This window comes from Pungitius pungitius, chromosome 6 (assembly GCF_949316345.1).
Source record: "Pungitius pungitius chromosome 6, fPunPun2.1, whole genome shotgun sequence".
Classification (NCBI taxonomy): Eukaryota; Metazoa; Chordata; class Actinopteri; order Perciformes; family Gasterosteidae; genus Pungitius; species Pungitius pungitius.
This window is the reverse complement of record NC_084905.1, coordinates 2,866,463-2,893,177: the sequence shown is the minus strand read 5'-3', so window position 1 is coordinate 2,893,177 and position 26,715 is coordinate 2,866,463. Positions and strand designations below refer to the sequence as shown.

The 26,715-nt window shown below is 43.8% G+C and overlaps 1 protein-coding gene across 1 annotated transcript in view; it reads left to right on the top strand.

Moving 5' to 3' along the window:
• LOC119196244 (neural-cadherin-like) overlaps positions 1 to 26,715 on the top strand; it is a 79,789-nt gene that overhangs the window by 19,858 nt on the left and 33,216 nt on the right. The window contains exons 2-9 of the mRNA XM_037451781.2: positions 9,610 to 9,807; positions 16,295 to 16,520; positions 17,434 to 17,638; positions 18,792 to 18,903; positions 20,775 to 21,024; positions 23,199 to 23,341; positions 24,835 to 25,007; positions 26,190 to 26,358. Of these exons, the coding sequence (XP_037307678.2) occupies positions 9,610 to 9,807; positions 16,295 to 16,520; positions 17,434 to 17,638; positions 18,792 to 18,903; positions 20,775 to 21,024; positions 23,199 to 23,341; positions 24,835 to 25,007; positions 26,190 to 26,358 (1,476 nt within the window). The remainder of the gene's footprint in view (positions 1 to 9,609; positions 9,808 to 16,294; positions 16,521 to 17,433; positions 17,639 to 18,791; positions 18,904 to 20,774; positions 21,025 to 23,198; positions 23,342 to 24,834; positions 25,008 to 26,189; positions 26,359 to 26,715) is intronic.

Here is a 26,715-nt window from a genome sequence, read left to right as displayed (position 1 = left end):
GTCGTGTCATTCTGTCAGGGATGGTGCTGGAGCAGGCGGAAGCAGGACTCAAAAGCAGAGGTTCTCGATCAAAAAAGAGTGCTCTTTATTCCAGACAAAACTGATAACGTGCTCCAACAGCGTGGGACATATAGACAATGACACGACACAGGACAACAGGCACACAGGGCTTAAATACACAAGGGAGGTGCAGGTGATTGGACACAGGTGGAATCAATCAGGCAATCACAGGACAAGGCAGGAAGTGAAGTTACCCAGGAACAACAAGAGACGTGAAAACTACAAAATAAACCAGGAAGAGAGACCAAACCGTGACAATATTCAGTGCCAGCGTATCTACATTGAACACTTGCTCCTCTCTAAATCCGTCTCTTTTATGCAAGTGAATAGAAGTGAATGGGCACATTTTTTTTCTGCTAAAGGCAAACAAAACGGATTGAATTACTTTTGTAATTCTTTTGGCTGAAACACAGTGGCAGAAAAAAACAAGCCCACCAGAGAAATGACTTTAGGAAACACCTAAAATCAGTCTGTGATTAGAGATGCACTGTCTTCAGTCTTGAGTGGAAGAACCTTTTATCACTATTAATAGTTTAGGGCGTATAGGTAAAGCAATGTATTAAATTGGTGAGTCACGCACTTGTCCATACGGGCTTCCTGTTTCTATCTGACTGCTGTAGAAGTGCAGCAGTTGAGAGTTAATAGCTTCTGTGAGGTTGGTGGAGGCAGTCTGAGATCATATTGTGTTGCAGTGAATGGAACATTTTCTCGTTAAAGTCAAAAAATATTTCTCACACAAAAGTGATTCATTTAATGGGCACTGGTGTCCACTTAGAATGTTGCACGTCTGACAATCCTGCAACATTGGGTAAGGGTCAAAACCAAACCACCTGTTTCAAGTTGGCTTTATATTACTCTACAACTTGTCTCACTGGGAAGGCTCCACATATGTTCTCCATATTTCGCCGTGTGGAACTCTATCATTGATTTTAGACTATACCGAAATCACACAAAGAAGCTTTGAAACCTGTTAGTATGACCTACTGTTATGACCGTCATGCAAGGCATGGTTTGGTGAATTTGCCCCTATGATTGTGCTGCTTTCCCTCATGTTGTTGTTCTTTTAAAGTCATTTTCTGTTTAAAATATGGCTGGCAGTTTTTTTTTTGGAGAAAGGCATGTAGCACGCAGCCTATGTTAAAAACTAAAAATGATTTAAATAAATAAATCGAATATTAATTTGAAAGACATGAAAGTTCAAAACATGGTGTGAAGGTTTTGGGACCAATAAATGTCACTATCAGCCCTGCTGGGGGAAAAAAAGCACCCACCAACATCTGGCTTTTGTCTTTAGTAGAAATGTTCAGTAGTTCCAGGTTTTTAATGGCTCCACCTTCGATCAGAAGTGATGGAACCAAACAACTCAACGGAAAAGCGAGGCTTTCTTTATGATCTCAGCAACTAATTCCGTTTGTCTCGAGACAAGCGGGGCAACACTGCTACCAACAAGTCAACAAAAAGAGACCGGATGGGGTTTCCGGGGGTGAAGGGGCCAACCGGTGTGTTTAGATGGTTAGTTTGTCTGAGCTGCAGAGCCCACAGTGTGTGTTGTTGGTAGGTCTGAGTTAATAGATTTCTGTCCCCGGTGCTTTTAGCGCGTTGATCTCCTGCTGACGACTTCACACTCTGCTGTAAGCGCAGTGAGAGGCCGGGGGGGGGGGGGGGGGGGTGATGATGCTTAGAATAGAACCTCCTTAACACTGCAAACACTCAAGTAATGTACCTTATTACACCTCCATTGAGCTGATTTTCACTTTCCATTCACCACTGACATTGCATGTCTCGCACGGGCCGTTGGTATTTATGCTTGCAGACGCATTTTGTTTTAGTCCATCACAGTAATGTTTGTATCTTAATTTCCTTCCTCGTTGGACAGAGGGAGGAACAAGGGGTCCATAAGAAGCCCCTCTGATATTAATTTCCCCGTTTTTGCTTTATCTTAATTTTCTCCTCTGGTGGTCCGTGCGTTGCTTCTGTATGTTTTTCCCAACCCAGTCTCCAAAAAAAGCGTGAAATGGCTACGTTGGTCCACCGTGATAAACGTAGTCATGTTACGTTTTCCCCCAAAATAACGTTACTATGTTACGTTTCTTTTGGCCCATTCATTTACATTGCTTTGCAAATAGGTCACGTGACTATCAAGTTTCCCGGTAGCGAAAAGAAAAACATGGCGGACGGTCAGCATAATCTCCGTGAAAAACACAATATTTTAAGAAAGCATCAGCATTTGTATGCATTTCGATGGCATTTCTAGCGAGAAGTATGCGTTATTCTTTCATAATCTTCTATCAGAGACTGTAGAAGACCTTCCGTTTATTCGTTTCTGCGAAGATTTGAGTGTCCCTTTGGCAAAGCGTGGCTACGCAACGCCTTTAACGGCGCATTATTAAAAAAACACTTCCAGTGGGGGCGTTACCGTAAAGAAGCGTTCAGCCTTAAAGCCACTAATCGCCAAACAAAACAAACTCAAAGCACTCGAATCACATTATGACTTTTTAAACATAAATTCCGTTATTTTTATGAGTTTTCAATGAAAGAATGCATCATTTCCGGGGGTAGGCATGCCCGGGACATCCCGAATTATGGGCAATTTTGATTTGTCCAGCTTTTTGACAGCTCCAGTCCCGACTTCCAATCACAGCCTCCTAAATCAATGACGCGCCTAAAACTCTCGGATCGAACATTACGTCTTGTTTACATGGGAAAGGGGGGCGGGGCTTCGCCCTCAGAGCGGAGCGTCATTTCTCGCTCCACACGTCTCCTCTTTTTACTGGCCAGGAAAACGGGCGATCTATCCCACGTGGGTCTGGCTCCATTCCATTGGCTCTGACGAATCCATAGAGAGGCGGGACTTATAATTTGCCCGGCAAACGGAGAGATTTGAGCTGCATTGCTTCCACTGTGCGTGAAGTGGCCGTGAGGCCTCCACTAAAGTCTCTCTCTATTTGTTCTGCTTTACTCAATAAAAGTAAAACCTTTACAGATATACTGTCCACACACTAGGCTAACATAATGGAGACTTCCAGGCTTCGTCCTTTATGTTTTATGGGGATAAAGCCCCTGTAAGTAGTTTTTTCCCAAGCAAATCTGAGTTTCTTCTTTTTTTGTGTGTCCCATACAAATATCAAAATATATATACTGATTTTCACATCCAAACACACTCACTTATGTTCCCTTTTATCATGACAACAAGAAATTTCAAGATATACCTTTTGCTTTCATAAATCATACAGTTTTAGTGTGTAAATGCCCAGCAGTGTACGGTCCGAGGGCCCCTATCGGGCCACTTGTTAGATGGGTTTGATGGGTTACCGACTAAAATATATGCCCCCACCCCCTAACTTGATTTAGGTCTGTTGCCTCAGGGTAACTTGTAAATATAATAAGTCAAACAAGCAATGTAAGCATTAAGAAAGTAGTGCATTTTGAGCACATTAACCACAAATGGATTCAAACATAAATTCAAAAATATTAAACAAAGAAATGAAATGACCAACACTGTATGTACAAAATCCACATACAAAACATGTAAACTTAAAGGGCTTGTTTGTGTCAAATTTTATGGCATACACATTCAACTGGCCTACAATAACCTGAAGAATGTCTTAAAATACTGAAGGGGGGGACATGATATCATTAGAAATGTTATGCCAGAGGGAGCACAGAATGTATTGTGGGGTGTTCAACAAGGAGGATTTTCAACCTCTACTATGTCTCCATCCTCATCTTGATCGACAGACTCACTGTCACTATCATCAGACATGCGTTATCCTAGTTTTAGTGTGTAAATGCAATTTCCAGCATGAGACCTAAAAAACGCCTACAGGAATAAAAGGGTTAAACCAGATACAACTTGCTTGTTTGACTTATTTGACTTATTATATTTACAAGTTTCCCTGAGGCAGTTAGGGGGTGGGGGCATAAATTTTAGTCAGTAACCCATCCAACCCATCTTAAAACTCAGTCGAAGGAGTCTAACGCCGGAGTCACAGGGTGCAACAAAACTCTGTAGTGAAAAAAGTGAAGGCCGAGGCATGCTGGGTGAGGTGCGATCCCGGCCCTTTTGGGACAGTGTTGTGCCTGAACGCGTTCATAAACTTGTTGATATTTTGGGCGAACGTGAACTCAACGTACTGTATTAATGCCCGATGAACGTCACTGTTCTCGTTCATTCTGGTGTCTATGAACGGCGCGTTCGTTCAGCTTAACATCGTTCAATGGGGTACCAGATTTCTATAGAAAACACACCATAAACGCGCATTAATAAGTGTAGCAAAGAGGCGGCGTATAATAATTTTAAAGAGTTTATGAAGTTACTGACAAGGTCGGTGAGGATGGGAGGAATCTGACCTTTCTTTGCAAACATTTGCACCTTAATGATTACTGTCCTGTTTTTCTTTTAATAATTCCTTATTTAAAAAAGACCATTTAAGCAGCATGTGTTTGAGAATGTAGTGTAGGGGTAAACTCTGCAACTGCTGCTAGTGTGGAGTGAATAGACAGCAACATAGCATCAAAGAATCATTAGGGAAATGCTGTCCCCTCAATGCTAATGTAAACCCTGGTTGGATAAGGATTCAAATTGGATAAGAAGATTAAATCTGATGCATAGCTTCAGTGTTAAAACTGATAAAATAATTGCTGTCTGTGGTTCTGGGCTGTGGCAATAATTTAAAAAAAAAATAGCTCGCAGCAACGTATGGAAAAAAAGAACTGAACTAGTTCATTTTTTGGAACCGTGAACTTAGTTCAAATATTTTGAATTATGAACTGAACTAGTTCCTTTTTAAAATTTGTAAACTAAACTTTGAACTAGTTAATGTAGAAAGTAAACTTTCCCAACACTGGCTATAGGACCCCGGAAGATGATGAACTATGCCTGGGAAGGGCGAAGCCATGCCGGTACGAGCATGATGTGCAAATTAGTCGTCAGATCAAAGTATAGTAGTGATAGACTAATCGAACCATCTAACAAGTGGCCCGATAGGGGCCCCCGGACCGTACACTGCTGGGCATTTACACACTGTATGATTTATGAAAGCAAAAGGTATATCTTGAAATTTCTTGTTGTCATGATAAAAGGGAACATAAGTGAGTGTGTTTGGATGTGAAAATCAGTATATATATTTTGATATTTGTATGGGACACACAAAAAAAGAAGAAACTCAGATTTGCTTGGGAAAAAACTACTTACAGGGGCTTTATCCCCATAAAACATAAAGGACGAAGCCTGGAAGTCTCCATTATGTTAGCCTAGTGTGTGGACAGTATATCTGTAAAGGTTTTACTTTTATTGAGTAAAGCAGAACAAATAGAGAGAGACTTTAGTGGAGGCCTCACGGCCACTTCACGCACAGTGGAAGCAATGCAGCTCAAATCTCTCCGTTTGCCGGGCAAATTATAAGTCCCGCCTCTCTATGGATTCGTCAGAGCCAATGGAATGGAGCCAGACCCACGTGGGATAGATCGCCCGTTTTCCTGGCCAGTAAAAAGAGGAGACGTGTGGAGCGAGAAATGACGCTCCGCTCTGAGGGCGAAGCCCCGCCCCCCTTTCCCATGTAAACAAGACGTAATGTTCGATCCGAGAGTTTTAGGCGCGTCATTGATTTAGGAGGCTGTGATTGGAAGTCGGGACTGGAGCTGTCAAAAAGCTGGACAAATCAAAATTGCCCATAATTCGGGATGTCCCGGGCATGCCTACCCCCGGAAATGATGCATTCTTTCATTGAAAACTCATAAAAATAACGGAATTTATGTTTAAAAAGTCATAATGTGATTCGAGTGCTTTGAGTTTGTTTTGTTTGGCGATTAGTGGCTTTAAGGCTGAACGCTTCTTTACGGTAACGCCCCCACTGGAAGTGTTTTTTTAATAATGCGCCGTTAAAGGCGTTGCGTAGCCACGCTTTGCCAAAGGGACACTCAAATCTTCGCAGAAACGAATAAACGGAAGGTCTTCTACAGTCTCTGATAGAAGATTATGAAAGAATAACGCATACTTCTCGCTAGAAATGCCATCGAAATGCATACAAATGCTGATGCTTTCTTAAAATATTGTGTTTTTCACGGAGATTATGCTGACCGTCCGCCATGTTTTTCTTTTCGCTACCGGGAAACTTGATAGTCACGTGACCTATTTGCAAAGCAATGTAAATGAATGGGCCAAAAGAAACGTAACATAGTAACGTTATTTTGGGGGAAAACGTAACATGACTACGTTTATCACGGTGGACCAACGTAGCCATTTCACGCTTTTTTTGGAGACTGGGTTGGTTTTTCCTTTTCAAACATGGGCAACATCTCTTGTGGCGCCGCGCTGCTTGCTGTGCTTCCCCTTGTGCTCTTCGTCTCTTCCCCTTCCCTCTGTAGATATTTGTGTTTCTGCATCGGGTGCCTCTCTCCTTCCTTCTCGTTTCCTCTCATCCCCTTCCCACTCGCGCACTGAGAGTCCCTGCACTGTGCCGTTGCACATGTGTGCACAGGAGCACTTGAGACAACTTTTTTTTCTCTCTGCTGTTGTTTATACCGGCAAGCCACTTTAAGCAAGCTTCATATGGCAACTATCCGAAGAGAGGATTAACAGCAGGGAATATTAACAGGCGAGCTCGCAGTAATTCAGAACGCACACTCAGGCTGTAGCACCACTGTCATACACTTTTTTTGTGCCAATGCATTGTTGCGTTAGTCATCCGGCAGAGGCTCTTGTACTTATGGGATTGGAGCGTATAGGCCGGCTTTTCATCATACTGAGCGAGGAGAAAGCATATTTGAGTGAAGAATCCAGTGGAGTCTGTGTGAGCCTTCTGCCTTCTCTCCCCCCCCCCCCCCGGTTATTTGATGACATCTTTTGTCTCGGGCAGTTGGAGCAGGTTGCGTCGGTTTGGTGCTCGCGGGGCATCGCTCACAACCGGCTCCGTCTGAACTCCCCGGACCAGAAAGCTATCGCTATGCCCGCTCGCGGGTTTGCAGCCTGAGAAGATGCAGCGTTGCACTCTCACGTGCACACAAGACGTCTCCAAAACCTCGCAAAAACACACGGACACGCACACACTGGTACATTCAGCATTTATTATTCCAGAGCTGATAGGCTTTAATTATCTGCCGTGACTCTGATGAGTCTCTCTGTAACAAGCTAATTAGATGGAGCCTTGTAAAATCATCACCACCATTACCACAGAGACATGGTCGGGAAAGACACCAACAAGCAGGAGGCAAGAAATGTGTCTGGCACCGCTGATTTGATAGTCGACTAAATGTTAAGTGCTGGAGCTGTGATTTATTTTTGATTAAGGACCTTTCAAACCCTATACTTTGAAAAAAAATATTTCCCCTTTTTTCATTATTCATCACGAAAAGGATTGTTCCGTCTTGCAGGGCCGGGATGATCTGGCTTAAGTTGCATGAACCGTCGCTGTCGACATTTTAAGCAGATAGCATCAGAGCATTGATTAGTTTCTCTGCCCCCACGATACAGCGGCTATTTATCCCAAACGAACTGCCGTCAGATCCGAGTGAGAACTTTTCTCTGCGCAGAGCAACTTTAAAGCCTGAGCAGAAAGCTAGATTAATTCTCTCCTCCAGCTCCTTCCTCTCCCCGTTATTATCCCTCTAACAATCCTTTTAGGAGCTGTCACACACTTTATAGCTATTGTGTTTCAGCTGTGAACACTCCAGAGCTAGTCTGTAGTGCAACACATTGTATTTTCCATCAAAATGCATCTTAACTGTAAGCCAGTTGAAATGGAAATTGTGATCTCAGCATTTATTTCTGCTTTCAACTCTTTTGAGCGAAGAGGTGCGGTAAAATATTTAGCAGAGCAATTCAGGCAGTTTGAGGACTTTATACCATTTGCTGCATGCATGGTCAGTTCATTACGAATGTATCGTTTTTCTATTAACGGTTTTTAATCAACTCGGAAGACACACCAACTCCCGGAATATGACGGAAACCGACAGCCCATCTGTCTGATAAAAAAGCACATGTACAGCCTGTGGTCACACACAGGAGAGCTTTTACATAACGGGATTTCAAATCCGTACATTCTCTTTTAGCCCTTAGGTAACTCACCTCTCTACATAAGTATGCACCACTCTGTGTTTGTGTGTGTGTGTGTGTGAGAGAGAGAGAGAGAGAGAGAGAGAGAGAGAGAGAGGGCAAACAGGAAGACAAAAAGAGACACGTTAATGTCAGCTACATTGACAAGCAAGCATGTGTCTGGGCCTGACAGGATGACTTGCCTGTGGTTCAAATGTCTGCGACTGTTCATATGGTAGTGTGTGTGTGTGTGTGTGTGTGTGTGTTTGTGTTTGTGTTTGTGGGGTTCCTCTTAAGAGGTAAGGCAGGTGGAACCGCTGTGGTTCGCAGCTTATTGAACGGATTGGCGGCTCCTTTGACATTCCTTAATGCCACGTTGACGCGCCATCACAGCCAATATCTGCAGATGTATATTGTTGTAGCTCAGACTCCTGCGACTTACTCCACTGTGCAGGAATAGAGTTTACCAAAAAGCTGAAATATGTTTTGTTTCCATTTTGTGTCATTTTGTTTAATGGGAATAACAATCCCCCCATCCCCCCCCCCCCCCCCCCCACATCCACTCCCGCAAAGGGCACGCTGTGACCGAGACTGCAACGCAGTTGGCTTCTCCTTCCGTCTGCGTCAGGGTGAGCGAGTTGCTAATTGGATTCCCGGAATCTTCTTATTCACTCCAGTAAGGCAGTGTGCAGGCGACAGGAAGCCTGCCGCCTTGAGGTATCATCCCTGGGACCCTGTGGGGAGATCAAGGTGCAGCTATACATAGACTTGGTAGATATGGCTCATTCTCTCCCATGGGAACCTGGTTGTCTAGATTCCTGAATGGGAGCCCTGGTCGGAAAGGATTAATGACGTCATGTCCACCAGCCTTCTCCATGAGCCCAAAACAGCAGTCCAGACATCCACTTACAACCCGGGCAGATATGGTGAAGGAAAGGGAAGTGGGGAGATAGCGAAGGAATTGTCAGGATAGTGTGTTGATTTACCTTGACCAAAACTCTAAAAGCTGAATCAAGACTGGTGTCAGTTTCCCATTGCAGACTCAAGAAGGAGTGAAAATACAGAGAACACTCAGATGTGCTGTATTTTAAAGAGGCTTTCAATGAGATGAATAAAGTGTTTATAATCACCTCAAACTTTTTTTTTATTATGAAACTGACTTGCTTTTTTGTTTCCTCAAAATGATCCCCTAAATAATGTGACCAAACCATAATGTGGCCCCTAGAGACCATCGGATGCGTTTTTACACACAAGTTGGTTTTCTTCTACCTTTATCATTACCCAAAGAGCTAACGCTCCTGCCAAGACATTCATTTTAACGGCGAGCATTGTTCCAAACAAGCAGCATTATGTTGTATCACTTACTGAAGAGCATTTATATACCAAATACCTGCACCCAGTTGACCCACTGCTTCGCATTCCCCTGGCTGCTTGTCTCCCGCGCGCACACACAGTTACATGACAGCTGTCACTTCCAGTAACTACAGCTCCATCACCATCTTTGCACCATCCCCCAGGCCCAGACTGGTACCTGAACAAGGTGAAGCTGAAGATCACTGACGTCAACGATAACGTCCCTGAGTGGAATATGAAGCCGTATCCTTACCTGGCTGTAGTGTCCCCTGAGGCCCCCGCCAGAACGTTCGTCTACCAGCTCCAGGCTCAAGATGGGGATGAGGGCAAAAGCGGAGAGGTGGAATACTTTTTGTCTGATGGTAAGCTTTCCGCTGTTCACACACACACACACACACACACACACACACCCACACGCACACACAAGATGTATGAGAAGAGGTATTAGAATGGGCTTTGTTGTTGTAAGTATAGGTTGGCAGAGCTGTGGAGCAGACGGCCACAGGCATTCACAGGTTCATTCATGCATTCATTCACTCTTTAGGTGTCCATTAGTTTTCTGTCTCTCTGTCCCGGTCTCTCTCCCCCTCTCTCTCTCTCTCTTACACACACAGGCACACACAGGCACACAGAGGCACACACACACACGCACACACACGCACACACACAGGCACACACAGGCACACAGAGGCACACACACACAGGCACACAGCCAGAGGACTTCACACTTTTGTTTATACACTTATCATGCACTGTTGTCTGTCTGTCTGCTTTTCTCTGGTTCATACGCACAGAATCACCAGGCATGAACTCACGCGCACACACACACACACACACACTCACACACACACACACACACACACACTCACACAGTGGGCTGTTGGAAGTCTGCCCGAGTAGTAGACCTCCTGCTGGTTGAAGGGAAAAAAGCTTGTTGGCGTTTCAGAGATTCGGGCGATGTGATAATCTTGCCAGTGTGGCTTTACGAAACCTTACAAACTTCCCTCTGACTCACATTAGGCCAGTGCTCACCTCTTCTTATGTGCGTTAAACAACAATTATCTAAAACTCTGAGGTTTGGGCAAACTCAATAGTTTTGTAAAGACATCATTTTAACACATGTATTTATTTAACCCTCTTATGCTGCGATTAACTTTTAAGACCCTGAGGGGATGAGAGTAGCTGGGCTTTGAAAGAACAAGGTCAGTCTGTCTGATCCCATTTTTTTTTGTATTCAACCAGAAAGGGAAAGATATATATTTTATTTAAAGCCACCTTATGGAGTTTTCTTGTAAACAAACCAAAGATATGTGTACATTCAGTGGATCTCACCAAAACACATTTGTATCTCTGTGGTCTCTGAAATGTTTTGAATGCTTTTCCCTCCTTCTAAAACATTTGCGAACCCCATGATTAATATTTAAAATCATACATAATTTACATATGGTTTGCTTACTTGCAGTCTTCTTCTACATTGCCTTTGGCGCACTAATACATTTGTTGGTGCGTTGCTGCCACCAGCTGTCAATCTGCAGAATATTATGAAGCATACGTCCGGATTTTAATCGCAGTGTGACAGTGACAGATCGACTAGATAAAACTGTTACATAATGGTCAGGAACTCAAGAGGATTTAAAGTGTGATAATTAAATGTGGTGCAGGCTTGCAAGTACCGCAGTATCATCACAAAATGCAGAAAGCAGATAATTAAAAATACTGCAACTGGTAAAAGAGAAATACTCAAGTAAAGGGCAACAACCTCTACATTGTCCATAATCTTTCTGGGGATATTCTACAGTTTTAATATTGCCAGCAAATGATGTGAACATTGAACAACTATTAATTGATCCTAGTACTAAGTATTGTTACCCAGCGCCTGACATGATTTTGTTTCTACCTATGATCTCAATCCCGAAGTCGCTGAGCAACATTAATAGACTATTGCAACCTAGCTCCTTTTGAGTGATTCTTAAATGTCGCTTAACTTGCAGGGGAGCTCAATTTTCACAATGAAACAACTGCAGTGTCAATAGAGACATGGCTTGAGTAGAGGAGCAATGTGCATACAAATTGCATTATCTGCAAAGCAAGCCGTGGTAAAAAAAGTTAGTCCCTGGGCTCTTCATTATATTGAGATTATTTCACAATAATTTTAAAATTTAGAAGTAAAGAAATTACATTGATCATGCCCTACAGTCATAAAGGATGGACTGGCGTATCACAAGTAAAGGTAATTGGTCCCCTGCTCTTCATATACACCACCTTCCTGGTTCCAATTGTATGGAAGTAAATCTGTGTCATCGGGGGTTGAAATAAAAAGTTGATTGAATTTCTAGCACTGAATATTTATGCATTGAAATTATGTACCTGAATGTTTTTCAACATTAAAACACCACAAAAAAATTCAACCTAAAAAAAAAAAATGTTGAAATATTCGAAATGGAGGCTACAATATTCAACCCAAAAAAATTCAACCTTGAGACACCAACATCCGGGACACTAAGGAAGAGCAATAGATTCTAGATTCAAGATCAGGAGCGTGCGTCAAGCGAAAGGAGCGAGCACCCAAAACACCTTCGGCTTCGGATTGTATCCATGTCCCATAATAACGGGGCTTTAACTCTTCTTCATGGCATTAGTGTGGTTTGTGTCTGTAAGATTCCGTAATGGACAGCTGACATTTGTACATTAGCAGACTGTATTGGACATGAACTAAGCGGAAGTTAAACAAGAGCGTACAGCCGCTCACAAAACGCCTCTTCTTCTAGTTGTGAATTTATTTAATGATGCTGAGATCCTTCGACAAGCTGTTAGCAGTGATTGGCGGAGTTTTGAATCCATGCAGGACATGCAGGAATAACCGCAGTAGCGCCGAGTGCAGAAAGTGGTCGGTGGAAGGATCCTTCTTCTGAGCGGCACAAGCCGATCTCAGTTGGGTATTAAGCGGCATTCAAGTCCACGTAACGTTAAATGAGTCTTCATGGCCATGGGTAAACTTTATTGAGGATCTGGCACAACACAGCGACCTGCAAGTAGCGTCATACATACAGGGATGTACGTCTTAATGCGAGGCTTTAGAATTGATCTCAAAGGGATCCTGTATTTGCTCATAAAGTCTGAAACGAGAACCCATTTTTCAGTGACGGTGTTACGTGCCTACTGGTTTTTGAACCTACTGGTTTGGCTACGGGTGCGTGTTTGTTTCCCCCCGGCAGGCAGGTGTTGTCTGCCTCCGTCACTTGAGTCGTCACACATTTGCAAACATATTGTGCTGAAAATGTTCAAAAATGCATCCCATATCCATTGCAGCGATTACGATTGTATAAGTGAGCACTACGTCACTGCCACGTATGAAGTAATACACAAAAGAACATTTATTAAAAGTCCGCCACAACCGGGATTCGAACCGTGTCGCGCAAAATAAAGTTGTGCCACAAAGCAGCTGCGCTACACACTCGGCCAGCCGAGCTTATGGGATACTGATGTATTTGTATAGTTGTAATAAAGTTTTATATTGTCAGTGGTGAGCAAACGTTTTGGTTCAGGGTGAACATTATATGTTCTTTTATGTATTTCTTCATACGTTGCCACACTGACATAAAGAAGAGTTAAAGCCCCGTTATTATGGGACATGGATACAATCCGAAGCCGAAGGTGTTTTGGGTGCTCGCTCCTTTCACTTGACGCACGCTCCTGATCTTGAATCTAGAATCTATTGCTCTTCCTTAGTGTCCCGGATGTTGGTGTCTCAAGGTTGAATTTTTTTGGGTTGAATATTGTAGCCTCCATTTCAAATATTTCAACATTTTTTTTTTTTAGGTTGAATTTTTTTGTGGTGTTTTAATGTTGAAAAACATTCAGGTACATAATTTCAATGCATAAATATTCAGTGCTAGAAATTCAATCAACTTTTTATTTCAACCCCCGATGACACAGATTTACTTCCATACAATTTTCAGCTCTCATGGTTTTGCTATGATAACTGAGTTTTTGGTTTTTAGAGCAGCTGTTTAAAGTTGGATCAGCTCGGAGTAGGTTGACTCAGAGTTGAGCGCGTGCACCACCACAGTATAATATATAGTATAATACAAGGATTTACCATGGCAACGACCACAAACAACCGGTGGGCATCCTTCACCCCTATTGAGCTGGAAATATTATTGGAAGCGTACGGTGAGTATGAACCGTAATTAGAAACAAAGTAACATCACTGCACCAAAAAACAGAGGAAAATGCGTAAGAGAAAACTGCTGCTCGGGTCAACGAGTAAGTTCCAATATAGTGTTGTCAGTTAATATTTAATGTTCACACTAATCATAATCCATACGTTATACTCATTCCCAGTGGGAGAATTACATTTTTTTACACCGTTAGAATGTCCTACACACAGGCTTGAAATACACTCCATGCTCATATTTAATTACAAGGATAATATTGCTGGTCAAAACTGGTACAATGGTATTGGACCTATAATGTATTTTATTCAGGTGCCATCCTGTGGAACTCCTCTTTAATGGCTCTCACTGGTTTGTGTCCAGGGAACAAAAAAAATGACATGTAATGTAACAAACACGTTTAGAAGACGTTGCACAGCGAGGCACACTTTTCTCATGGCTCTGCATACAGTAGCTTTACTAATATTGTCCACATCGGCAATGTTGTAAAGAGTTTGCAAAACAACTCTAATTCTACACAAAGTAGAAATATAATACTTTATATGCTTTTCCTGCATCGCTTGTATGCTTTTTCAGCATCGTGCCGAGTACCAAAGGCGGAGGGTCAGGCGGAAGCAGTTAGCCAATCACTGATACAGTTAATGAGTGACTCTCGTCAGGGCGAGTCCCGCGACGCGCCCATTTAGCGACGTGACAATGGCGAGTGTTGTCCCTCCAACAAGAACCATTCCCTCAAACCCATTCTCTCCTCAAAGAGCCGTTTGACAGAATGACTTTCGCGGAGAAACTAATGGTGAAACCCCCGGACCTCAGGATCAGACAGCGGACCGGCGTGAAAGGGAAGCCGAGACTCTCACCTGAGATGTTTAGCTAGCTAGTTAGCTACATGCTAACGCCGTGCATTCGCGCCATGACGTCGTCGTGTTAACGTTAACGTCGCTACCCAGCTGCGACGCACACAGGACTGCGGTGAGGAAAACGCGACCAGGACGTGGGTGAAAACGGCCACAAAATAGTTCATTGTCAATTTATCTGCGGGGTTAACTTTGCCGGGTATATTTGATGGACAGCGAAGAGAAACGAGGCCGTTAAAACAAGTAGTTTCCTGGAAATGTCAATTTATCTAATTTATCTTTTTTTTTTTTGTTCATATGTGGAAACTGCGCCATAACACGCATTGAATTAATGAGGAAATTAAAGCGCGCTGTGTTATTGGCTGGCTGCTGTCAGGGGGAGGAGCCTGTGAAAGAAACTCAAGGTTGGTTGAAGTAAACCTGCTTCCGACCAGGTTAGGTTCACAGCCTCCGTTACCATAGCAACTGACCCCGAGGTTTAGTTACCTCCCTTTCTGAAACAGACAACTCAGAGTTTCTCTCATCTCCAGTTTAACAAGTTTTCACTAAACCTGCTTTGTGAAACGGACCCCTGATGTCAAGACCAACTTTTACTCTGAGAATGATGCATTATAAATATTATTGGCTAGTTTTAAGTCTTAAAACTGTCACTCATTTGCGGTATGCTTTTGCCTTATAAATTGTAACCACTTGGTTACAATTATTTTTCTGCCTTTTGTTGTACGTAGCTCCTCTCTCTCGTGTCCCTTCTGGATGCCAAGAAGAGGTCAAGTAAACCGAAATGAGGAATCATCCCTCTGGAATAAACATTCACATCCCAACTCTCTCAGTTTGGCCTCCTGGTCTCACCTCCCACCTACAGGCTCAAGACTCCATTCTCTCTACTCTCTTTCCTCCTCTCACCTCCCTCCTTTCACCTTTCACCTCTCCCCCCCCCATCCTTCCCACCACACGTCTCCTTACAGCTCCCTCCTCTGTAGCTGTTAAGAGGGAGCTGTGGGGAAGCTGGTGAGAGGAGGGGTGAAGGACCTGTAATGAGGTAGGTGAGAAGGGAGAGGAGTGAGACAGAAGCTTTAAAGAGGGATTTTTAAGGAAGAGGGGGAGCCGTAAGGAGGGAGATGAGAGGAGGGAGGTGAGAGATCAGACTATGCAAGTGGGAGGCAGAACTCTGAGCGCCAACAAAGTGCTGATTGCTCTCCAGTCAATACAGTTTATCAACTATCTAAGCCACTGCAATCTGCAAATTAGCAACATCTGCCATCCCTTCTGTCAGGTGATTTCATGGAACTGAGTGTTGACGCAATTATTCTCACAGGCTTCTCATTCTATTGTCTGTTGGGCTCCTTCATTTGTCCACCGCTTTGGTGGCTGCCAAATGAATACATGAACATTTAAATTCAACTTACCGTCACCTTTCAGTGTCCATCATAGTGCCTGAATACAAAGTAGCACTTTGTTGTTTTTAAGTTAAGTTTTTAATACCCCAATGCGTTGTGTGTTGTGTAATAGTAGAGCCTTGTTACCTTGCCTTTATTTGGTTTCAAGGTACTCAGTGTGTGAATTACATTGTTAATCCACACTTTTCACATTTTTAATACATGAATTAATTGCACAAAAAGATTACATTACAGAGGCAATTGGAACATGATTCACGCTATAATAATGAGAAAAAAAGAATTCTCTAAGCGTCGTCAGTGTGGACAGAATCGGCTATTTCAAACTGCCATTTGGGAAACATTCCTGAGTTAGTATTCAAGCCGGCCCTATTGGATTGGTTCGCATCCAGCACTTGAAAATAAAGTCATTGTACCCCCCCGCAGGCGGTGACGGCTGCTTTGCAGTGGACAAGAAGACGGGCCAGGTGGGGACCACGGGGTTGGCGCTTCAGAGGGATAGAGAGTACTTGTTAAGCGTCGTGGCTCTCGACGGCCTGGGCAGCCGCAGCGCTCCTGCTATGCTCTCTGTGGTGGCAGGAGCCCGAGCGCCGCAGTTCACCAACACCACCTACGCCATCGCCATACCCGAAAACACGCCTGAAGGACAGCCGTGAGTGTTGCGTGTGTTATTATTCACACACACATACACACACACACACAAACGGATGATGAATTACGGCTGCTATAGACACACACACATATATATATGTGTCTATATATATGGATTTAATTGTATGTAATTTACAACATTACGTGGCAGTATTTGGTTTTGGCCTTTTTATTATATATATTTATAAATCGCATTAATGTGATACCATTTTGATGTCTATAAATGTATTTAGACAGCTATACCAAGGCTCTTATTACTCCCTAGTGGTTATCACACTTTGTTGAATTCTTTATTGTTGCCTTAATAGATATAAATATACCGGATACTGAAGAACACAATAAGGCGGAGCAATATAAAAAATTGTATTGTCTGTGTACATCATGTCCTCGAATTTCTGAAAAGTAGGATGGATGCATGCATGAAAGCATACTGGAATGTTTTACACGTGCGTCACTGCATAATGCCCTTTATTTTGAACAAATTAAATTAAAATGAATCTATAAATGTCTCTGCAACCACAAGTCCTATAATAACAAATGCAGACATGCAGAAAGACGCACTATCTTGTGTGTTAATTTCACTACCTGTACCTCACGCCTATGAATATTCATTTTGTCTCATCAGTGCACTCAAGCATGAATTGTCATATCATTTCACACCAAGGCAAACCCTCTTCTGTAAAAAAAACAACAAAAAAAAACATTGATATGTGCATAATGATAAGATGTTATTACGCAGAACTGAAGTACTGATTGCTCGTGTTCATGGCATATAGGTGATGGTCCAAACAGTCTTTGATTTCATTACAGCGCAGCCATTTCAATCCAACATCTGGGGCGCTGAAATCAAATAATAAAGACTGTTTCTCCTTTCCTTTTTTTTTTTTTTTTACTACTTTCCCTTTGTCCTGCAGCTTCGTGGTGGTGTTTGCGCTTTCCTTCCAGCAGCAGCCAATCAGCTACAGCCTGCTGATCAATCCCAGTAGCCTTTTCAGCATCAGACAGGAGACGGGGGAGATCAGTCTGACCAGGACGCTGGACTACGAGAGTGACCAGCGGCGCTACCTGCTGATGGTGCGAGCTAGCGAAGAGCCCGGCAGCCTCAGCACCGCCACGGAGGTGAGTTCTATTGCAGGAATGACACAAGAGGCAAGCGTGAGTCACACTCGAGTTCGTGCACTCGGGTCAACGAAGCCCAACGCTGAGGTCCACTGGGATGTTTTATTACAGCATCTGCCGGACAAGCATTTACTCTGACTGGCGAAATGAACTGACATCAAATGTACGCTCCGTCGCTGACCTTTGCTGCGTTGTGCTCTCCCACTGGACTTCCACGAAGCCCTCAGACGGACCCGTTTCCACTGAAATGCTTTGCGGGCGACCAGTCTGCATGAGCAGCAATGATGTGATCTCGACGCTGACCTGTAGGCACCGTTCGACTTGGAGATTACCGCAGTAGAGAAACAGCACGGTTGGTGTCTGTCTACGGGAATGGCTGAACGTTGGTGAAATGTAAACAAGTCAACCGTGTGCCCAAGTGGTGTTTTTTTTTTCTTCAATTTGTTTCCTCCATTTTTCTATGTTTCACAATAAGCGCGCTTGTTGTTGAGAGTGTGATCTGGAGATGAAATGTGAAAAATACAGCACTCGCACTCTGAGGCACTCGGCATGAGAACCAGCAATCCAAAAGCGTAATTTGCATAGGGATATTTCTAAATAAACTACTCATGTATTCAGGTTCGTTTTAATTATTAATTCTAAAATGTTGTTGCCCAATTATCATGTCAGCCTCTCTTCCTGAAAAGGCAAAATCTCCCTCCCTTCAGCTGCATGCGGAGGAGGAGATGGAGACAGGGAAAACCTATCCCAGCTATTTCAGCACTATTACTCAGCTGTCACTTCACACTTTACACCTAGTGGTGACATGGAGCTTGTTTGGGTGGGGGAGGGTTAGTCGGCTGGCGGCCTTTGTCGAAAAAACCCACATGCTCAGAACATTTCTATTTTTGACTCAGAAAAATCCTGAAGTGGAAGATAAAGAATGTGTTGAACTGGCAACTTGAGAAAGTATAAAATGCAATTTAGATTAAGCTTTGCGGTCAGCCTCCTGTTCAGAAAATTTCCTATGGCTGTCTCCTGAATGTGAGGGTTATTAAAGAGAAGCTAATTTTGAATTCTTCTGCTCAGATTTTGTCTTTTTTTCTTTCTCCTTTCCTCTCCCGATCTCCCCCTCTCGCCTCTCCTCTTTTACCATCGCGGCGGCACTAATCAGGTTCAGGTGTTGATAACAGATGAGAACGATTGTGTCCCAGAGTTCCTCCAATCTATCTACAGCGTGGATGGAGTGCCTGAGACTGTAACCACGGCAACATCCCTGCTGCAGGGTGAGACTCTTCTGACCCCATATTTCACGTCCATCTGTTTCTTTTTGAAGTGAAGAAAGAAACTAATGTTTTCAACAGGAAACAACAGACATGTACTGTGTGAAAGCTGGGCGCTGCATTTTAGACCATGTCATTATTTTAGCTTATTGACCCATAATGCTTCCATTTTTCCATCCTGAAAGAATGTAATAGATCTTCAGATCTGTGCTGATACAGGCTTGGTAATAGTGAGCTAAACTAGCAAGCTACAAAGACAGCACACATTTGTTTTGATTAATGATTTATTGTGTGAATGATGGCATGTCAATGTATCTATTACTGCATGAGGTTACCTTATAAGTATCAATTATGAGGCTGAAAACCAATGTCTTGCCATTGCAACGGCTTAACTTGAGCAGAAATGTTTCTCACAAAAATATTTTGCTACTGTGACTATATCCTTTTTAGTGGGTCTGCTGTTGAAAAAATTACACCTGGCATTGGACTCGTGAGATTTTGTTTTTAGATCCCTTTGCAATATTAAGCTACACCCCTAGTTTAAGTACCTCATCATGATTTTAAAATATTTCAGCGTTAACTCTCAAATTAACAGTTGCTCAGGTCAAAAATACCTTTGGTTCAGAAAAATTAAGAAATGCTCCATTGTTTTAAGATTTTTCCTTGTTGACTGTTTAGTTCTTGTCTGGAAAATTGTTTCTAGCGAATTCTCCTCGAGAAAAATTGAACTAATTTGATCAAATCATTGGAATACATAACCTAGAGCAATACTAATAACAGTTAGACACAGATCCAGAAGATCCAGAAAATGTCACCCAATGCATCAACAAAAATAAAACCTACAATACAACAGGAAGAACTCTGTAGACGGAAAGTGAGTGAAGACACTGCAACATCAGAAAGAGCTATTTACACGAAAGGCAGATCATTTTGTTACAAATAGACTTGCTCATATATTTTGAAAATGTTAAAGTTTATATTACAATTTATTTGGCCCTAACGGAAGCTCAGTGTCTCAAACAACTCAAATCCAGGGGCAAAATAACTGTAAAGAAAGAAACAGTTCATCTATCAACCTGCTGGACTGCAGATAAACGAATGAAATGTCAAAGTTGTGGGGCACCAAGTGAGTAAAATCCCCATTACCCAGCTTGCATTCTATCAGGCAAAGACACACACGAATACTTCACAATGCAGCCATCACTTACACTTTACCTAAGAAGGATAAAATATAAATAATCTTAAGTTAAAAGCAGTCGGCGGAGCGAGGCTTAAGGGGAATTCACTACTTTAATTCTTTCACAATTAATGAACCTGTCACATTATAAACTCTATGCAAAGAGCGTATAGAAAATTGCCAGTCTTGGCCTAAAGAAAATGAAGGAAAGAATGATGCATTGTAATGCATGGCGGCAGGTGCTGATTCTTTAAACAGAGGAAATAAACACATCAAAAGAATATGCAACATGCCAGCGTTATGAGATAGACTGTAGAAAAAAGAATGAATTTAAGTAAAATTCACTACACAGCGAACATAAAGGAGCGCTGTCAATGTATGTCCCATCACACATTAGAAACAAATCTATCATTACACCAACATCACACTCTATGAAAAATCACTTTGCTGCGTAGAAAAAAATCATCCAGTTGATTTCATGAGGTCTTTTTAAAAATGTTTTTAAGCTTTCTCCTGCTTTTTGCAAAAAAGGGGCTGTTTGTGTGCAGCCCTTATGATCTATTTAATGTTTTTCCAAGCCACGAAGAGATAACGATCTACAAAGATGTCAACAAAGTAATCAGTCGATGCCATCGCATCGGCTCATTTGCATTAACTGTAAAGTGATGGTCCCCGTGTGACGTCTTCCCTCCCACAGTGCTCGCCACGGACTGCGACTCGGGGTCCAACGCGGAGCTCACCTATTACACCCTGAGCCCGGACTTCAGCATCTCGCCCCACGGGACTGTTTTTCCCGCTGGCCGGCTGGACTACGAGAGGCCCAACCACGTGTATGAATTCGTGGTGATGGCGACGGACCAGGGGGACGAGCCTCACTCTGGGACAGCCACGGTGCGCGTAAGGATGGCGAACACCAACGACGAGGCGCCTGAATTCTCTCAGCCTGTGTGAGGAGCTTTAACTTATAAAATACTCTTATCATTTGTCCTTTTCATTATGGCCAAAGTTGTTGTTACAAGCTTGAAGAAGATAAAACAGCAAGCTGATATTGATTTCATTATCAATATTTATTCCTACTTATTGAAGGCTCAAAACAAGAAGAATATCGGAAGAAAAAAAGTGCGAGGCCAAGGAGTAAAGTGCTATGAGTGGATCAATAAGCTATTTTAAAATAGTACACAAAATACAACGTGCTCTTTGTTCACGCGACGCTTCGTCTCTGAGCCACCAGCGGAGCACTGCGCTGAACGTCAGGACCACAGATATGTAATAGGTCGCTCCACTAGACCTCACAGACCTGACCTCCTTCAGGCTGTTTAAGGCTGTGAGTCATGCTGGGATGATCACACATTCACTGCGCTGTTATGAAAGCACCACCAACCAGACAAAGTTGATTGCTTTAGTTGGAGTGCTATCCATAGCCATCTGGCATCAAAAACAACCTGTTACTTAGTTCTGTGGGTTTGAAATGTCCTTTGTTGAATATTGTAGTAAAGTCGAAGATCCAGACGCTGTCTGGTCGCTGGGGTTTGTTTTTAAACCTCCTCCAAAAGTGCGCAGTAAACGGACACAATCCGGTGCGTCGGGGACTGCCTCCTCGGCAAAGCGGTGCGACTGGGTGGGCAGTAACTCTCACTGTGGCTCCACTGCACTTATCCCCCCCCCCCCAAAAAAAGAGTAAGCCGCTTGTCCTGTCTGTCATGTTTCAGTGACCCTTCACAGGAGGCCCGCTGCAAACCTCCGTTGCTCTCTGTCGCTGCGTGTCAGGTGTCAGGTGGCTGGACACAGACCCGAACCGGTGGGGGGGGGGCAAACAGGTGCAGACGCGAGCAGACAAACTGAGGAGAAAAGCATCGAAACAAAGGCTGAGGAGAACACCGAAACATGCACAGCGAGTCGAAAGGAGACCGGCCGGTCAGTTCTGCAGATAAATAAAGAGGCCTGTCGGCAGTCGGACGGGATTCTCTTGTCAGTCCAGCCGGCGCCTCGTTATGCTGTGTCATGCTGAGACGTAGATACGCACTGCGAGGGGCGGAAAAGGGAACAGCCTGGCCTGAAAACGACGAAAAGCCAGACAGTGTTGTGGGTGGACCGATGGATACTACGCCGTTTACGGAATGTGCATCGAGTCGGGCGGATCGAGACGTCCGTACGCGTGAGTTCGTGCCTCCCGGCAGGACCTCCGAGTGGAGTGCGAGTGAGTACTAGAGAGGCTAGAAGTAAGCAATGGCTAGGCAGAGACAACACACAGCCGGCTTCCCAGTTCGGTGAGATGAAGGGAAGCCGAGGGAGTGTGCACGCCTCATCCCAGAGAGGTGGCCTCTGAGCCCGCTGACAGATTACAGGTCACTCATTCTGCGGCGGAGATGAATCACCCATCAGTGTTCTTCTATGAACCATCTATCACCTCCGACTTCGCACTACAGACACCAACATCCCTCCCTACAACACACATCATCACACACACACACACATGAGAAGAGGACACAGCACAGATCTCACAACGAGAAGAATTGTGCTGACAAATCAAACTCTGTGAGGACGCCGCCCCGTCTTACAGCGTTTCCAACACCTCGCCGTGTCTGCCAGACCACCTCGTTCCTCCCACTCATCTCTCTTCACCACGTCATCTCAGTGCCAGCTGTCTTTCTCCTGACGCGCGCCTTTTCTCTTCATCTCCACGTCCTCCCAAGTCACTCAAGTTCATCTCCACTCCGTCGTGCTTCGTGCCACGGCGGGACATCGGCCTCCTGTGTTTCGCGCAGCCCCAGCTCCACGCGGCAAGCAAATCACTGCTGACATTTTAAAAGGCACTGGATCAAACGGCTCACAGTGGGCTGGGTGTGCGGAAGCCCCATTTGTCCAAAGGCTTCACCCTCCCAGTAGACACCGTCATTTGTCTGGAGTCGGGCCGGCTAAAAGGACAGGTTAAATCATAGTGACAAGCAAAAGTCACGGCCATAAGTCCAATCAGCTTGCTGATGCCGTGGACCGTGTGAATGACTTGTATCTCCTGCCTGTGTGTGTTTATCATTGGGCTTGTGTCTTCTATCCGTGTACTCTCTCTCTCTCTCTCTCTCTCTCTCTCCTGCACTCGTAAAGCTTGAGTTCCACTTTGCAGATATCGAACGTTTGTTTCCGAGGACGCGGGGCCCAACACCCTCGTCGCCACCGTTCTGGCCAAAGACCCAGATGGAGACGGCATAAGCTACTCCATAACGGCGGGAAACGAGGAAGGCAACTTCGTCATCGACAGCCAGAAAGGTGATTCTTCTTAATCGTCCCAACGTGGCTTCACTTTGCAGCCCTCGGGTCTAATTGACAGGCTTTCCATCAAATCACACATTCAATTTCCTTTGATACATTCCCGCTGCAGTGGTGGGAGACGAGTGCCCTTTACTTGCAAAGTCAACGCGGAAAGCTTTTGGAAGTTGATTTCTAAAGCTGTGATTTCAACCTGAGCGCCCTTCTTTCTACGATTGGAGACATAAATATAAACGAGCACATTTTTTTAGGAAACTTTTAAACCTTTTTTTTTGCAACATACATAAGAGGAAGCTTTGTAGCATTGGCGACTGCACAGTTCATCTTTTTTATTTACCCTTTGATCCGAGACCAGTGGCAATCACCGTGACATTTGTCACCCAACCCTTTCAATTCAATTTCACAACAGCTGCTCTATCATAGCTCACAATCTCCCGGCTGCGCTCTGTCAGCTCCTCTTTCTATTCTGTCATCTTTTTATATTCCTCTCCACCCTTTCTGTGTATCCTCAGAGCAAAAAAAAAAAAAAAAAAAAAAAAAAAATACTCAGGCTGATATCCTTTGGGTGCAGGAAAACCACTGTACTCCTTCCCACTTACAGTATATGCGAATAAAGCTGGCTCATTGAATGCCGCGAGTGCTCATGTCTCACTCGTGAACAAGTTTGACATTTGGGACCAACGAATTACCGTGTACATCCCGCCCTTCACTTGTTTTAATGTACCGGGGCAGTGGTGCCAACGTCACACGTTGTCATCAGGAGCCCGGGACCCCTCTCCGCTGTGCGGGCTGGGGGGGATATAGCGAGTAAAGTGCAGGCACTCACATATGTGTGTATCAGCACGCTGTGTCGTCTTCAATCAGGACCTCGGAAAGAGATGAATAGAAACGCAGCGCGGGAATAAAAAAAAATCGCCCGACGCTCTCACTTCAATGAGTTCCCCCACCACATCACAGGCTGCTTGTTCCTCCTGCAACCTACGATGTTTTTTGTGTTACTGTTGACGAGAAAGATGTTGACTCAGACGCTCCTTCCTTTTATCCCACCTTTTATCTTGACGTTTACGTGAAAGCAGGCCGAGGGGGGGGGAGGGAGGATCCACTAATAGGCATCTGCTGAGCCTGGTTAACTCCTAACCCGAGTCACTTAGAACTTTACGTTTCTGCACAAGTGCGTGAGCCGGACGGGCATCTTTAGGGGGAGCGCATGCCATTATTAGATTAGCAATGTGACAAAATCACCACTGTGAAATTGTGTTTTTGGGGATTTTCAGATTTCCGACGCATTCTCGACCACTAGTCGCTATCTTTTCTCTAATTTGTACAACAACATGCTCCTTCTGCTGTGTTTTTATTGATAGCACATTCCTCACCGTGCAAGGCCACAGCGGCAATAACTTCCTGCTTAATGACTAATGGAATGGTTGCGCTTAATGTGTAAGGAGGGACTCTGTTATATAATGTGTCATTTAATGGGCCTGTGGTCTTCGTAGGGCTGATCCGTCTCCGCTCCGCTCCCCTGCCCGAGCTTCAAGGCCTGGAGTACGTCCTGAATGTAACGGCCACAGATGACAATGCATCAGGAGGCCTGCAGCCTCTCGTCTCCACGGCTCGAGTCATCGTCGGAGTTGACGACGTCAACAACAACAAACCCGTGTTTGAGGAGGTGAGGATTTTCACCTCATCTTTATTACAGCAAACCTCCTAAATCATCAACTTATGTGCTTACTGCAAAGTCAGCACGTTCTTTTTGCGGGTGTTGTTTGCTCTCTTCCTGCTTACCGTAGAGACATGACTTCGTCTAAAGATGGCAAAACAATGATTGTTTCCCAGAATAATTCCTTTTAAGCGTTGTTTTTGTCGTTGTTGCCAACCTGAAGCATCCTTAGTAGCAGACTGTCAGTTGTTTTGCCTCCATTCAAAGAATCAGCCTTCACAATATTGTTCCATTCGTCTTTTTTCTCCCTGTGTGTCTCATGTGCTCGGCGCTCTTCAGGTATTCCTCTGTCTATCACTCCTTCCTCACTCTCCTCATCCCACTCTGCAGCTTTTCTTCTTTTTTTTTGCCCTGGTGTTCTGCGTCTCTCTTCGCTCTGTTTTCCCAGGAGTTCTGATTAGCCTGCACAGCCACTCTATCTTTAGGCGCTCCATTGGGATTTCAATTAATTTCTGAAAAAAAAAGTGCAATATCATCACAATATACTTTACCTGTTTAATTAACTTCCTCCTTAATTAGGACTGACTTGAACTTTGGCAGAAGACATACTTTCTTGCGGTCCTCTGGGTGGGCTGGAAGTCTTTACAACGCCACGTCTTTTAAATATCACCTCACGCCTCAGAATCTGGTCTAGAATGACTGTGTGTTTGATATTATGTGATTATTATGAACAGAACCGTGAGGCCACACTGGATGTGCCATCACGTCCCATGAACCCTTACATTATTCTTCTTCATATTGCTCGCTCACTGCCTTTGATCTCATCTCCATCTCTCTGGTTCACTGAAAGAGTAGCGAGCATTTATATATGATTTCAAAAGAGAGACTCCAGAGAGCAGCTCTCTATCTGGGGCATATGTTCTTAAGGGGCAAAGCTAGACAAAGCTGTTCACTGCTGGCTCTTCAAAAGAAATCAGCTCAAGTGTTTTTAGTTCCTTAGATGTGGGTTATTGTATCTATAGCTTTCATTTTGTTTCTGATGCATAGTTTCCACTTAGTGATTTTGTTTTCTTTGATCCCTGTATTCTCATTTATGCATCATATTTTACTGTATATTCTCATATTACAAATCCACTTACTATTAGTGTTTGTGTCTCCTTCTTTTTCTCAACCTCCCTTTCTCTGTCTAAGTGCCAGCAATACCGTGAGCAGGCTTCAGTGCTGGAAAATCAGTCTACGGGGACTTTTGTGTTGCAAGTTCATGCGAAGGATGCAGATGAGGGAGCGAATGGAAAAGTCAAATATGGCTTAATGCACCGAGACAGCACCATGCCCGCCTTCAGAATTCACCCAGACACAGGTAGAGGACTCTCAGATCGCCTGCGCTAAAACAGGTCTCAATTAAGCACTGACTTCCCCCGTCAATAGGCAGCGCTGCATGCTAAAGATAATTGTCTTCTCTAATTCAAGTCTGTGTGATTCAAGCTGCTATCACTAAGAACGAGTCAAATGGGCCAAACTGTCAACTCTCAATCGTCATTTAATTTAATCTGGTCAAGCTTGGTGTTTTAAAACGATTAAAAGCTGTTCACAAGTCCTAGCACGTCAACATGTTGATTTGGTATTTTATCTTTAAAGCTTCTCTATTTTCTTCATCTCAAGATTTAATAACAAAGTCACTGCACTTAAAAGGGATGCAAGACTTACTCATGGAAAT